This window comes from Triturus cristatus, chromosome 3_2 (genome assembly GCF_964204655.1).
Source record: "Triturus cristatus chromosome 3_2, aTriCri1.1, whole genome shotgun sequence".
NCBI lineage: Eukaryota > Metazoa > Chordata > Amphibia > Caudata > Salamandridae > Triturus > Triturus cristatus.
Window position 1 is genome coordinate 685734883 of NC_140584.1, and position 14962 is coordinate 685749844.

Below are 14962 nucleotides of genomic sequence, written 5' to 3' on the forward strand. Positions count from 1 at the left end.
CGACTTAATAATACTCTACTCATTATTTTTAGGGAAGCAGTAAGAAGGGAGATCGGGCGATAATTTTTTGCCTCGCCCCTATCCCCTTTTTTATATACCGGAATAATGATTGATTCCCCCCAGGTCTGTGGAGCCGCAATCGTCGCAGCTGCATTGAAAACCTTTGTTAACAATGGGCTCCAAATGGAGATCTCAGCTTTATAAAGGTCAACGGGTACCCCATCCGGGCCCGGTGCCTTTCCCCCCTTGCTAGCCCGAATGGCTGCATCTACCTCTAAGATTGTAATATTAAGAGGTATGGGGGTTAATGCCATACTTTCATTATCCCCCCCTTCAGCTAATCCTTCGGGGTTGAAAATACTAGTGAAGTGAGACACCCATTGTTCCTCAGATACCTGGGCTGACATTACCGGGACATCTTCGTTTTGAAGGAAGGGGCTATTTACCGTGGACCAAAAAAGCTTGGTATCCTTAAGGTCCACTGCTTTAGTCAGGTTGTTCCAAGCCTCTTCCCTTAATTCCTGTTTCCTATCCCTCAGATGAATTGTATATTCCCTTCTGAGGGTATTAACTGCTTCCTTATCTCTCGGTTTTCCCTTGAGAGCAGCTTTAAGTCTTTGTAAAGATTTGGTACATTCTCTGTTAAACCATCCCCCATTACTCCTAGGGCCCTTTTTTATTCTTCCAGTTAAAATTTCAGCAACATTTTTATTAATAGTGTCGAAACTAACTAGAATGTCAACATTATTCTTTCCAGGTTCAAGACAGCATTCCACCTCTTCTATACAGGCTGACACGATAGTACAAAGTAGATGTTCCTCGTTTTGCCTGCCCCATTTAATTCTAGGGCCATTGGGTCTGTGTGGGACTATATCTGTCACTACACCATGTACCATCATTTCTTTGACCCCCCACAAAGAAAGAAACATTGTTAAACAATTATGATCACTAAGTGACGGATCTACTATTACAGGTAAGGAACACTTGGCTACAATACTGGTAGAGACAATGAGGTAATCGATAATCGTGGCACAGTTCCTACCAATAAAGGTTGGTACCGAATTACCCTCACTGTCACCCCTAGGTGTCATAATACATAAATCCATTTTTAACAAAAACGAATTAAGAGAATCCCCATAAACCGAGTGCATAAAGTGGGTCTGTTCATCCCCCCCATCATCCTCATACCCACACACCCTATCGCCAGCAAGTGGACACATGTAGATGTTAAGATCACCACCCCACAAAATGTCAAAGTGCACGTCATTACACCCATATAGGCTTTCCACCTCAGCTTCAAGTTCATCAACCGTGTCAGTATTTAAGTGGTTAAAGGCATTGTTGTAGTGATTTATAACTAAAACATTTCGCCCATTCCTATTTTGTAACCACAGCAACTGAGAGTGTTGACCGACTATCCGGTGTATTTTTACTCGAACCGGTAGACTCACAGAAAGCAGTATTACCATTCCTCCTTTGGCTCTCCCCATGTTGGATGGTTGGGCATGGCAATTATAGGCAACATACCCATCAAGATAGACATCTTCGGCCGCCCAAGTCTCCTGGAGACACAGAATATCAAACTGGGTTATAAATTCTAACCATCCAAGACGTTCTACCTTGTTATTCCATCCCGCTATATTCCAGCTCGCCATCTTATAACCCCGTTCCATTAAACTATCAGCCTCGGTGGATAAAGGGGGCAAGATGTGAACATGGGTTAAATCCCCTGGCACGTGATCTACAATTGGTAAGATTTGACTACTGCTTCCGTTAGCCGGGGAAAGAGCCTTGAGGTTGCAGTCAAACTGGGCAAAATTACTTGTGCAACCCCCAGTACTACATATAACGTTGTATCCAATGGGTGTATCAATATCTATTAGACCTTTTTCCCCCGTTCGTCTGCCCATATCTCCCCCGCTATCCCCACCAAAATCCCTCTCCCCCTTCCCTATGACTCGATGGCATCAATCGCAATCTTCCAGTCCACTAAACACCTCAAACCTGTTGGTGGTATCTAGGGGTGTAAAAGGTTTGAGCTGTTCCATTCTCCTATGTATTAGAGGGTTATATCTTGGGCCTATAATATTCCACCCATACAGATCTACTGCTGGTGGAGGTTGCCTCTCACTAAACATAGGTCCATTATTGTAGATGGGTGGGCAATATGGGTTTGGTTGCAATTGCCTCGATAAAAATGGGGGGGGAGCTCGCTGTGAATGATGATTTGGTGGAAACACCACTGAGCGAGGGTAAAAATAGGTTAGAGGGCGGGGGGTAATAGGTTTGCTATCGTGGTCTGTCGGCCAATTAAGTATAAAGTGGACGGCATTCCGATCTCTAAAATTAATGACCACTATATCTCCCTCAATATCCTTGGGTCTTCCTCCCAACCAGGGAAGGCGGCGGACATGAATAATTTCTCCATTTATATTATTTGTAATAGGTCTATGTAGACTTAGCCAGTGTGATATTTTATTTCTCAACTGGGTAAAGCTCTCCCGTTTATCTTTCTCCAGCTCCGGCACCCCAGTAAGAACTACCACTAGGGGTACTGCTTCTGGCGGAAGTTCTGGAAGAGGACCCTTGTTAAGTTTATCTCGGGCCAGTTGCTCGTTACCTCTCTCTCTATTTATATTCCCTACGGCTTGGCCAGAGTTATTCCGCTGTCCGTTGGACATTTCAGCCTGTTCTGATATAGATTTACTATTAGGTCCAACAGGGATATTCCCTGATACACTTCCACTCATACAAGTTGAGGGTTGAGGCTGAGTAATAATCTGTTCAGGGGTAGTTAATGTTATTGTAGCGGATGTCCCTGATGAAGAAGGTACCGTTGGGGCTTGTATAGGGAGAATAAACGGTACTTTGTTGGGTACGAGCTTTTTCTCCAGTTCTTGTTCTATATTCCCAAGTCTGTCTTCTAGTTTATCAAGTCTTTCTATGATAGCCAGGGAATAGGTCCTCATTATGGACTCTATGCTCCCAATCAGGACCCTGTCTGGAGATGCCTGTATCTTTCCCATCGCAGGGGGGCTATCGATAATAGGAATAACAGGGTCGGTAAACGTAGTTACACATGTATGCGTTGGAGAAATTCCTTTCCTTCCTTCGTCTAGTACTTTAACCAATCCTCCTTTGGTACTAACACCCTTTTTCGTACCAAAGTCTGCATGATTAAATTTCCTCTTGGAAAGGTTACTTTTACGCCGTTTAGCCGGAGGGGGGCCATGAATTTTAACTTGCGTAACTTTTTTGACCCTACTGTTGACTACTTTTATATGTGTAGGAATTGGGGTAATTTGCGCTTTAGTTATCACAGCTGGATTAATGATACCGGGAGTAGTAACTGTGTCTACCTGATTGCTATTTGTGCCCAAGAGTTCAGGTTCCCTCGTAGATGTACCTTCTCTAAATATTAGAGGGATACTATCCTGTGAGGTAGTGCAAATATCGCCCTTGGAGCTCATTAGCACCGGTGACAGCGGCAATGGTCTGTTCTTTAAGCTTTCAATCGACCGCCGTCGTTCAGTTCGTAGTTCTTCAAGGGTAGGGGTAATAGAAGGATCGAGTAGGGATTTCTTAAAATACCTGTCTAATGTTCCGTCTACCAAGCCCACCAACTTCACATGGCCAGGTAACTCCAATGTTGGGATTTCAATGGACATGATGTACGTACGATGAGCCCCACAAACAAACACTTACACGATTAGTCTATGTTGAACGATGGTCGGGCAGAGGTTCTTGCCCAGTCCAGTCTCCTCGTGTCTATGAGGGTCTTAGAGGGTCCGCCCTTAGTCCGGGCTTTGTCCCGGGCGATGTCCCGCACACGCGTCCCGCTAACGCGTGAAGTCCTCCGGTCTTAAATTAGTCGGGAATAGAGGGGGCGGGGTCACGGGAAGAGGCTGCAGGTGTGCTCAATACAACCCGCACAGCCTGCTGGACCTCGCAGTCCCGTCCTCCTCCCCCACACTCCCTCTGGCGATTCACTAGGTCCACAGGGGCTCCCCGCTTCCAGGTTCAACAAAATCAATGCCCGGCAGGGCTCCGCACAGCTTCTGGCAAGGGCTTGGATCAGGCAAGTACTCCTTCGGCGAGTGGCACCCGCGTAGCGGGGGCCGCGAGCTGTTTTCTCCGGTCAGCAAGGGGCGGGGTCACGGGAAGAGGCTGCAGGTGTGCTCAATACAACCCGCACAGCCTGCTGGACCTCGCAGTCCCGTCCTCCTCCCCCACACTCCCTCTGGCGATTCACTAGGTCCACAGGGGCTCCCCGCTTCCAGGTTCAACAAAATCAATGCCCGGCAGGGCTCCGCACAGCTTCTGGCAAGGGCTTGGATCAGGCAAGTACTCCTTCGGCGAGTGGCACCCGCGTAGCGGGGGCCGCGAGCTGTTTTCTCCGGTCAGCAAGGGGCGGGGTCACGGGAAGAGGCTGCAGGTGTGCTCAATACAACCCGCACAGCCTGCTGGACCTCGCAGTCCCGTCCTCCTCCCCCACACTCCCTCTGGCGATTCACTAGGTCCACAGGGGCTCCCCGCTTCCAGGTTCAACAAAATCAATGCCCGGCAGGGCTCCGCACAGCTTCTGGCAAGGGCTTGGATCAGGCAAGTACTCCTTCGGCGAGTGGCACCCGCGTAGCGGGGGCCGCGAGCTGTTTTCTCCGGTCAGCAAGGGGCGGGGTCACGGGAAGAGGCTGCAGGTGTGCTCAATACAACCCGCACAGCCTGCTGGACCTCGCAGTCCCGTCCTCCTCCCCCACACTCCCTCTGGCGATTCACTAGGTCCACAGGGGCTCCCCGCTTCCAGGTTCAACAAAATCAATGCCCGGCAGGGCTCCGCACAGCTTCTGGCAAGGGCTTGGATCAGGCAAGTACTCCTTCGGCGAGTGTTTTAGAGTATCTGATATAATTGCCTTGTTCAGAGTGTTTTCCTGGCAAGCAAATCAAAGTGACCCCTGTATAGCTCCTACTGATCTTATGGTGTGTAGATGTTGAAGATGCCTTCATATAGATGATGACAGTATGTGGTTGCGGTATGTTTACATGCAGCCCAGGGATGATATTTGTGGCAAAAAGAGAGGTAACCTTAAACCTGCATTTCATTTGCGAATGGTTTTCAAAATTCCAAAATTCATTGCACTTAGTTTATCGCCGTTGGGTACACTGCACCCATAGATACCTACATGTCTTCTACAACCACATTCAGGAAACCCAGAGAAGCAATTTTGTTGGGAAGGTCTTGGCAGAGATGTGCTCTAGGGGGAGGGAGACTGGAAGAAATGACAATTTTTTAGAAGAAAAATTATACAACTTTGACAAACGTCGTGTTCAGAGAGTTCTACTAGCCAACAAGTCAGGGCAAGAGAGGTCTGGCTTGCACCAATTTGAAAATATATAGTTTTCATTCTTTCCATATAGTGTAACTTTGATATGTAATAACATGAGCAGTGTACCATAAACAGTCATTATGTCACAATTTTGTGGTCTGTGCTAATAGATAATTTATTGGGCAGATTAGATTCTCGAGGAAACCCCATACATATTTGATATTGCCAGACTCCAGACATTCAGTGCAACGTTTCCTTAATTAGTGTTCCAGGATTTATATTTGTCCTTTAGAGAAATGCAAAAAAATCTTCAGCAAATTTGTCAAAAATGATGAAAATATTTCCACAGCTTTCATTATATATTTAGGTCGGAAAATATAGCCCTGAATCCATATATATTTTGTAAGCGTGCACAAGAAACAAAAGAGGTACATGTGTTTGATCTCCCTAATACTGATTTTTTCTTTTTTTTTAACTCCGCTTATAGGTGAAGTAGAAGGATTAATACTGAAGAATTCTTTTCCCTCAATTACATTTTTCCTGCGTATGGCAGTTGAGTGATTGTGCGCATGCATGTTTTTTTGTAGGCTAATTTGCATTCCTCTATGATTGAATGGGCTATAAAGGGGTAAACCTCTCCTATGGCCAGATGTACTAAGCTTTTTTGCGTTCGCAAACGGGCCAATTAACAGAATCAGCATTCTTGTGACCGCAAAAAGGCATTTTTGTAGGCATGAAACCCAAACTGCAATTCGGTAACTTGTTACTGAATCACAATTCAGCTTTACTACCAAATACTGATTAGGTATTTGGAAGGGGCATGTTTAGGGCATCCCTTCCAAATACTGAATCTGATTGTTATGTATTAATGTTCTGCACCCGAATTTCAGTTGCAAAACATTATGGCTTGGGAAGGGGTCTCCGTGGACCCCTTCCCATTTGTGAATTTACGCGACCACTCAATCTTCTTAATCAAACAAAACAAAAAAGTTTTCTTTTTAAACGCAACCCAGTTTCCTTTATGGGAAACAGGCTTTATTACAAAAAAACTGATTGCTTTATTAAAAAGCAATCACAGACATGGTGGTCTGCTGACGCCACCAGGCCATCATCTGTGTGATCGCTGCGATTCATAGTGAGTGGGTCGCAATTTATCTCGTTAATTTTCATGAGGTTGGTCGAATTGCAGCCCACTACGAATCAGTAACTTGCAGACTGTCCTAGTAGTAGGTAGATCGATCACAAATTACCATACTGGTCGCAAAAATACTGGTCTCAAATTGCAACCAGTATTTTGCGACGAGTTGTACGTACATCTGGCCACAAGTGAGCCGAAGGTAACATCATCACAGCTGGTCAGGTCAAACCAAGAGAGTCTGCGGCTAGCTAGACTGTTGAAAGACATACATCTGTGAAATTGACCTCGCTGGGTAGAGGAATTCTGCTAAAGAGCCCATGTTGTACTTAGGAGAAATGTCACAGCCCTGATGGCTGTGCGGACTGAATAGGAGCGCCTCTGACTCTGCTAAGGGGGATCCAGGACTGCACATGTAGACAAGTAATTAAAAAAATGATTCTACAATGGTGCTACATCGACACCTCTGCTAAACATTTTACCGGAACGTTTGTGCACAAAAACAAACAGTAACAGTACAGTGCAATTATTTCAGGATCAATGAACATAAAAGAACAAGGCTATTTAGATAAATTACAATCTACATATATCAGTAGACCTTTCAAGTATCTTATTTTTTTGCAGTTTTAAAGTCAATCATTTATCATTCACCATAAGGTCAGGACAGAACTGACATGCTTCCATGTTTATTTTATGCAACTAAGATATTTGTTTTCATTCTCTCTTCCAAGTGTATTAGTGACGCATACAGACACAGTCAAGATTTCTGACTTTGGCACTTCGAAGGAGCTTAATGATAAAAGTACCAAAATGTCCTTTGCTGGCACTGTGGCATGGATGGCACCAGAGGTTATCCGCAATGAGCCTGTTTCTGAAAAAGTGGATATTTGGTAAGTGAAAATGTGAATTATAACAAGTAGTGTTTACTAACTAAGATCTCATGATATAAAACAAAAAATTAAGTATATTTGGATCATGTCAAGCCTAGTGAGCAGGGTAAAGGAGAACTTGAAACCAGACTTGATGATTTGGGTTTTATGAATGGAAAATTAGCATTATTTAGGGCCAGATTTCAAATGTTGCTGGAATAGGTACTTCTGGGTTGTGGTATTACTTTGTCGTTTTGAGTTTGTAACCCAAAAATGGGAAAAATAGCGGTGGCTCCTCCGCCATGGCGGAAGAGCGTCCCCCCTCAAAAAACGTCAGGAAGGGAAAAATAAAGCAACACTCATTTTATTTCCCCTATCCTGCCGAGTCTTGGGGGTGGGGCCTGCAGGTGACAGCACTGAGGGGAGTGGTAGTACACTCCCTTCTATGGGCATGACGGTTTGGCTGCCCGTCTCAGGCTGACCAAACCATCATGCGCAGGGAAGCTCTCTCCAATCCCAGCTGCATTGCTGGGTTTGGAGAGAGAAGGCACAGACTCCCAGTCTGTCCTGGAGCACTAATCGAGGGTGCTCAGGCCAATCCTGAAGCTGCTCTCAAGTGAGAGCCGCGTCAGGATTGGCCACAGGGCAGGCTGGGAGCCTGTGCTTGAAGAAGAGGAGCAGAGGAGCATTACGCGGCCGGCTGAAGGTAAGTTTTTTTTATTGTTTTTATTTTGCCCCCCTTCCTTCGCTACCCCTATGCCCCCCTTCATCCCCCTCCCACCCGGCCACTCGTAGCACACACCAGCCGCTACTGGGGTAATGACCTCTGGAAGAGGTGCTTCCTCACATATTACTCTGGGTTTTTACTCCTTAAGTGGTCTGCTGTCACCCACATACTTTGCCTACTTTTAGCAGGCGAATTATATGTGCGGTAGAAAACAAATGGCAGTCGGGGTTTTCCCATTTTGGGCCTGGGTTTTCTACCCATTTTCATCAGTCTTCGTAGGAAGCAGCTAATCTCTCACTGTCTATTTGTGCACCAAGGAAAGTGAAAGCGCAAGGGTCATCTTGGGTGTGGCACTCTTCAACTTTCGACATGTGCCAAAGAATTGGTAGAAAGTACCTAGATTGCACTAAGTGTGATACAATTACCCATGCTGTACAGCTGCGATGCTAATGGCAACATTCTTTATACACAAACATCTTAGATCGTTGCACATATTTGTGCAAGGAGAGATTTTATAAAGAAAAAGCACTAATCAAAACGAAGCCAACAGCCTAAGACTCTTTTTCAATGTCTTCACCACAGCCACCAGTTCATAAGTGTGGGTCATCATGCAGCTTCTAGTGCATTAGTAAAAGTTGCAAAGTAACACGCTTTTCACCTCCCACAAATTGTATTAAGCCCTAGCTGAGTAAAAACATTTAATAATCAAATTAAGTGTATCACAGATATATAATGGAAAGAGGCAATTTTAGTACCCATAATTTTTGATTCTCATAAACTTGATGAATATTGGCCTTTTCAGTAAAAAGTGTAAAATGAGTGGATTTCTACAATTCTCAGCTTGGTGTTCCAAAGGCTTGAATTGTATGCTTTTCGAATGTATTCATCACAGATTCCAAAGAAATCGCAACATGACAAGTTAAATCCAACATATTTTCTCATTTTAAATACTCTTTAATGAATGAGTGACGCTTGGTTAAAGCTTTGTATACTTTAATCAGACATTAAATGATAGATGACTAAATAAAGAAAAGGTAGGCAATATAGGGACCTGTTAATAATTGATTTGCTGGCCCTGATATGAATTACGTGAAGTTGAAGTTGCAGTCCAGTTGGGTAAACCCAATTAATGGGCTTAACTAAATGGATGTAGTTTATGTACTTTGTACTTCCCCATTGCCGGAGAGTCTACCATGAGTTTGACATTATACACACCAAGTATGTGCTCAAAGCCAGCTTGAGGTACAACATATTGAAGTGACATTTGGTATTGGTTGCACAATTTGTCTTTCTGTTTGTCAGTGAACAGTTTCACTTGCTTCTGTGAGCAACATGGACAGCAATACAAAGATCTGCCGCCAATACACTAGGTATGTTCTTCACAAATTTGTATTAAAGTAAATGTTGGTCAAAGTACCATCACCTTTTTAACAACAGATTATATCACTTTATTAGTCTTATCTGTGGAATTAAAAGTAAGGTGCAGGAGAACAGTGAAATCAGCCTTATCTTTTTTGCACCCCCAGGACATCCATTCTCAACATCAAGCAATGCAGTAGCCCCCATTCCATGCTAAAACACTCCACTCCTGTACCACACACTATCCATGCTGGTGTAAGCCTCCCTTTTCCTGTTCCTATGAGATGCCCAGCCACAGACTCCCAGACAAATGTTCCCAATGGAGTTTTACCACAGGCCAGACACTGCACTCATGCAGTGCTGGCACTTACTATGAGATTTATTGGAACATTCAACCTGCCAAGCCTTAAATTTGAAGTGTCATGGGTGATCGCTCCTCCATGGGATCTGCAGGCTTCACTGATAATCCAAGAGCTTAAGTTGGCAGGACATCAGGGCATTCCAGTCAGCTTGGGCAGTCTCTATACCTCAGGTGGGAAAGGGGCAGAGACCAGCCAGAGGAGACTGTGGATCTGAGTCTGACCAGAGTCTTCCATATGGAAGACTTCAAGAAAGAGGGTACACAGAACTAAACAGAACCAATGAGGTGAAGAGATGGGAAAACAACAGAGGGAAAGGAATAACAGAACCATTGGAAACCTAAAGGGAGACTCACCAGGTGATGAGAATCTAGCTCGGTGTCTGCCAATACTGATTTATTCTTTCAACACTATTGGGCGGAATGGGCAGAGGTGACCATCTGAAAGACTCAGAGAAGGACTAGATGGCTGAAAACTACCACTGGGTGGTGGACTTAATGAAACGAGGTAAAATGACTCCATGGAGGAAAGCAAGAGGATTTTCAAGGATGATGGAAAACAGTGACTTGAGTTATCATACTGAACTATCTTTAAGGCACATCCTGAATGATCTTATGCCTGTGTCCACCACTATGTCTGTGTCATCTCCATGTCCGAATACATCTTTTGATTTTACTAATGTGTTCTTAAATCTACACACATACACTAGTTTCCATGACTCTCAGTACACATCATGCTTGTGTGCTATAAAACACTAGTTTGGCCTACCAAAGATGGAGCCAGGCACCAGACTTGGAGCCTAGCATCAGACATAGAGCCTAGCCTCATATATACTATTGCAACAACGTAGTGCCACACAATACACATCAGACTTGGCAAAAAAAATGATTGCTTAAAGCTAGATCTGTGACTGAGGGTGAATGTTTGATTTATTCAACATTCCGTCCATCATTTGTTCTTTTTGCTTTTGTTGTCCTAAGTGGGAAGGGTATGCCCAGACATGGGTCCCGTGCTCACTGTGCCACTGGATTCAAGCTAGCCTGTCTGATGAGGGGTGATACCCCGAAACCAGTCCCAGGATGCTTGTTTCCGTTCCAGGGAGGACCTGGCCTGGCAGTTTGGACTGGACTGTTTACATTGGGAGCAGGGTCAAGACTGATTTGCATACGGGTGAGTCCAAACGAGGGTTGTATTGTGAGCAAAAAAACTATGGATTAAATCCAGATCTGTGACGGGGGGGGGGGTGAATGTTTGATTTGTTCAGCATTCCATCCATCATTTATTCTTTTTGCTTTAGTGGTTAGATAAATGGCAAGCATTCCCCCTGTCACAGTTTGTGTGCTGGACTTGTCTGCATCAGTTATCAATAGAGTGCCCTGTAAATCCATCTGCACATGAGGGTTTGTGGGTGAGAGTGGTAACAGACAGTGTCAGTTGCAAGTCCTTGTAATGCATTTTGCCAAAGAATTTTACTCACCCATTTTCCTGCACTCTTGTTACTCACCTCTAGCTTTACTAACCTTATCAGGAATCTCGTGCATGCATTCCCATTTTATAGCAGGATGATTTTGCTAATGAGTCAAAAGAATCACTTGGAAAATGAAATGTGTGATCATGTAAAAGTCCATATACCTTCTGGGCCAAATATTGATAATTTCTCAGTGCATATATGGCAATAAGCTGCTCAGACATGGTTCATAGATATGCCAGTTGGGATCACTGCCAAGGGGCAAGAAATGGGGAAAAAAAAGAATTATGTTACTGTTATTTTTGTGGGATATATGTTATCCTAATTACTGCAGTGGCTAGCTGGTTTCTGTGGATCACAGACAGGTAACCATGGTACGTTAAAAACATTCTGCACCATGTAGGTTCAGTATGAGGCATGCATGGATGATCATAGCACCATTTGTACCAGTAGTCCCTCTAAGCCACTGCCCGACTTCTTTCATGCATGCTACAGCAAAGCACCAGCACATCAAACCCACCAGCTAGTATCTTCAGACCAGTAAATGAGGCCAAGCCAGGAGCCACCCACCCACACTGCTTCCAATTCCCCCCCTTCCCACCACAGGTCCACCTGTATTTTTTCCATACCACATTCACCCTTGGGGCCAAAGTGGGAGGAGCTGAGGTAAAATCTGATCATCTATTTTACCACATCATTCCTGTTGTGCTGGGTGCTCCAGGCTACTCACGTGGTTCCGCACCCGAAACGGCTGCATTCAAACATGACTGGAAAAGGTAGAATTGGAAGCAGGGGCTGCTATTATAGTGGGAGACCGGACACTAGACATACCTTAACACACCGACTGCTGTATTCCACACGAGAAAAGCACTGGTAAACACGATGCATCTCTAGCCATATTATCTAGTGTTTCCCTTGACCTTAGGACAGAGACAACAATGCATGAGATCGAACAAGCAGTGTTCCCATTCTAAGAAAGCCCATCGAAACATGGCTACAATTGCAACATCCTTCAGAAACTGAGGCATGTACCATTTTTTATCAGTAGTGTTGACTATGGCACAACTGCCTTACTTTACCATGGCAGGGTCCATCCCACAGGTTCTGGAAACCAAAAACGGTCCTGTTGTAATTTGTCTGGAGAGATGTAGTCTTTTTGTATTGCATTAAAAATTAATAAAACGTTTGGGTAAAAAAAAAAAAAAAAGTATATATATATATATATATATATATATTCACTGAAAAAACCATAGGTTTCACACATGTTATAGTTAGCGGAAATTTTACTGATAAAAAACCAATGACATTCCCCCGTTATAGTTAGTGCAGGCAACTATAACTCACGTGACCGCAATCCTCTGCTGATGCTAATACTGTATTTAGACACTTATTTGCCCATGTCTTCTTCCATACATTTTTAGCTATACATATATTACAAATATTTTTTTTTCATAAAGACACATATGTCATCAGCAGAAGATTGCGGTCGCGTGAGTTATAGTTGCCTGCACTAACTATAACGGGGGAATTTCATTGGTTTTTTATCAGTAAAATTTCCGCTAACTATAACATGTGTGAAACCTATGGTTTTTTCAGTGAATTTGCAAGGTTTTTTAAATGCTAATTCCTAACTATAACGTGTGTGAAACCTATGGTTTTTTCAGTGAATTTGTACGGTTTTTTAAATGCTAAGTTACTTTACGCCATTCGTGGCGTGCGCGCCCACTTAACGCAGTTCGTTCCGTGCGCGCACCGTGCGCGCACAGTGAGCACGCGGTGCGCTTCGCGCACCGCGCGCCCACTTTACGCAGTTAGTGCCGTGCACGCACGGTGGGCACGCGGTGCGCTACGCGCACCGCGTGCCCACGTTACGCTAGATGGGCCATGTGCGCACATGGAGGACATATGATGCACTTCGTTTTGAAAGGTAATATTTTAATTTTTCGTAATTTTTATAAGCCATGCACAAATGGTGCCCTTCGGGCACCATTTGCACACGGGGTGGACAGAGTGTGGATAATTTTTTTTTTTTTTTTTTAAATATTATAGTTTATCTCAGCTGTTAAAAGCCATGCGCAATTGGTGGCCTTCGACCATCATTTGCACACGGGGTGGGGAGAGTGTGGATAATTTTTTTTTTTATATCATTTTTTACCGTACGCGTACGGTAAGCGTAATCGGCGAAATTAGCGGAAAAAAAAAATTTCCGTTTTTGGCCTTGGGGGATCTTTGGGGACTCCCTCAACATGGCTATGTGTGTGGGAGCTGTCTAAACAGCCCCTTTACATGTTTTTGTGCTTTGTATTTTCATCATCACTCTCAGTGCGAGAGAGAAAATGGCGGACGCCGCTTCCTGGTTTCGGCCGATTCGAATGTTTACTAAGATCTAAGAGCCAATCAGAATCGCGCTCGCGCACGCCACCGTACGCGTACGGTAAGCGTACCGTAAGCGCACCGTAAGCTGGCTCAGATATATATATTGATTTAAAGGCTATTTTCTCAGAATCTACTGAACAGATTTACACCAAACCTACAAAAGGCACTTCCTTGACCTGAGGACTACCTCTATGCCAAATTTCAAGTAATTCTGTTCAGCCGTTCGGGCTGTAGCCCTGTCTAAAGGTCCTATGGAAAAATGCATGGGAAAAACGAGTTTTGGGACCCCCCTTTTATCTCAGCCCCCGCTTGACGAATCCCCCCGAGACTTTCAGGGTAGGAGCGGAGCGTAGCGCCCCACCTATTTTGAAAAATTCGCGAGGATTCGTCGACCGGCGCCAAAGTTATTCAAAATAGAATGTTGCGGATTTCCTATGGAAACGTGGTCCTAACTATAACTACCTACTGGCGACCGCCAGTAGGTAATATCTATATATATATATCTGAACTGCATTCAACCCCAATGTTCGTTTGGTTTTCTAAAAAATAGCAGATATGCTTTTAGTTTTGTAGTTTATAATAACAGCACCCTCAAGCAACTGAATTCTACGCTTTGTATCCTGATGGACATATTATATCTTCTAGGCAGCTTCAAGGTGTTTAGGGCCTCCTTAAGGAATTAATCAACTCAACTGTGCTTTTTGCGGCATTTTTTGACACACAACTGCATAGCCTAGAGTTGGGTCTGTGCAGTATTTTTGCATCACTGTGTGAAAGAGTGAACAGTTTGCAGCACACACTCCACATAAATGCACCAAACATGGCACAAAGTTCAACTGAATAGAAGTCACACTCTGTTCATGTCAATAAATTACTCATCGTTCTTTGACTGCAGCTATGTGTAGGAGCTAGGAAACTCGTGTTGACAATGACAAGTATCCAGCCCATGTACTCTTTATAGCTTGCCTGTTCACTTACAATATACCAGAATATGCTGGACATTGTAGGGGCACATCTTCTCTTGCAGGTATGGCCACACATAGGATATAGTGCATCCTACCTTAGGGCTTAAGACCTTCAGTAGGGGTGACTTACCTATATCTTATGCAGTGCATGGGAAGCATGGCACACAGGGCTGTGTGCCATGCAGACTCTTCGGCATTTCTTGCACCAAGACATGCAGCCTGCAATGGCAGAGTGCCTATTCTTAGTAAGGGGTCCCTGGGGTGGCACAATCATTACTTCCGCTCCAGAGGACCCTCTTCAGTACCCATGCACTGGGCACCGTAGGTACCATCTATTAGGGACTTGCAGGGGCCGCTGAAGTTGTGCCAATTTGGGTACA

General features: G+C 44.4%; 1 protein-coding gene across 4 annotated transcripts in view; it reads left to right on the forward strand.

Annotated features, from left to right (window-relative positions):
* Positions 1 to 14962, forward strand: part of MAP3K13 (mitogen-activated protein kinase kinase kinase 13) — a 408282-nt gene that overhangs the window by 271091 nt on the left and 122229 nt on the right. For all 4 annotated transcript variants that reach the window (XM_085648731.1, XM_085648730.1, XM_085648732.1 and 1 more), the window contains one exon: positions 7191 to 7349. In XM_085648731.1, coding sequence (XP_085504857.1) covers positions 7191 to 7349 — 159 coding nt within the window. The remainder of the gene's footprint in view (positions 1 to 7190; positions 7350 to 14962) is intronic.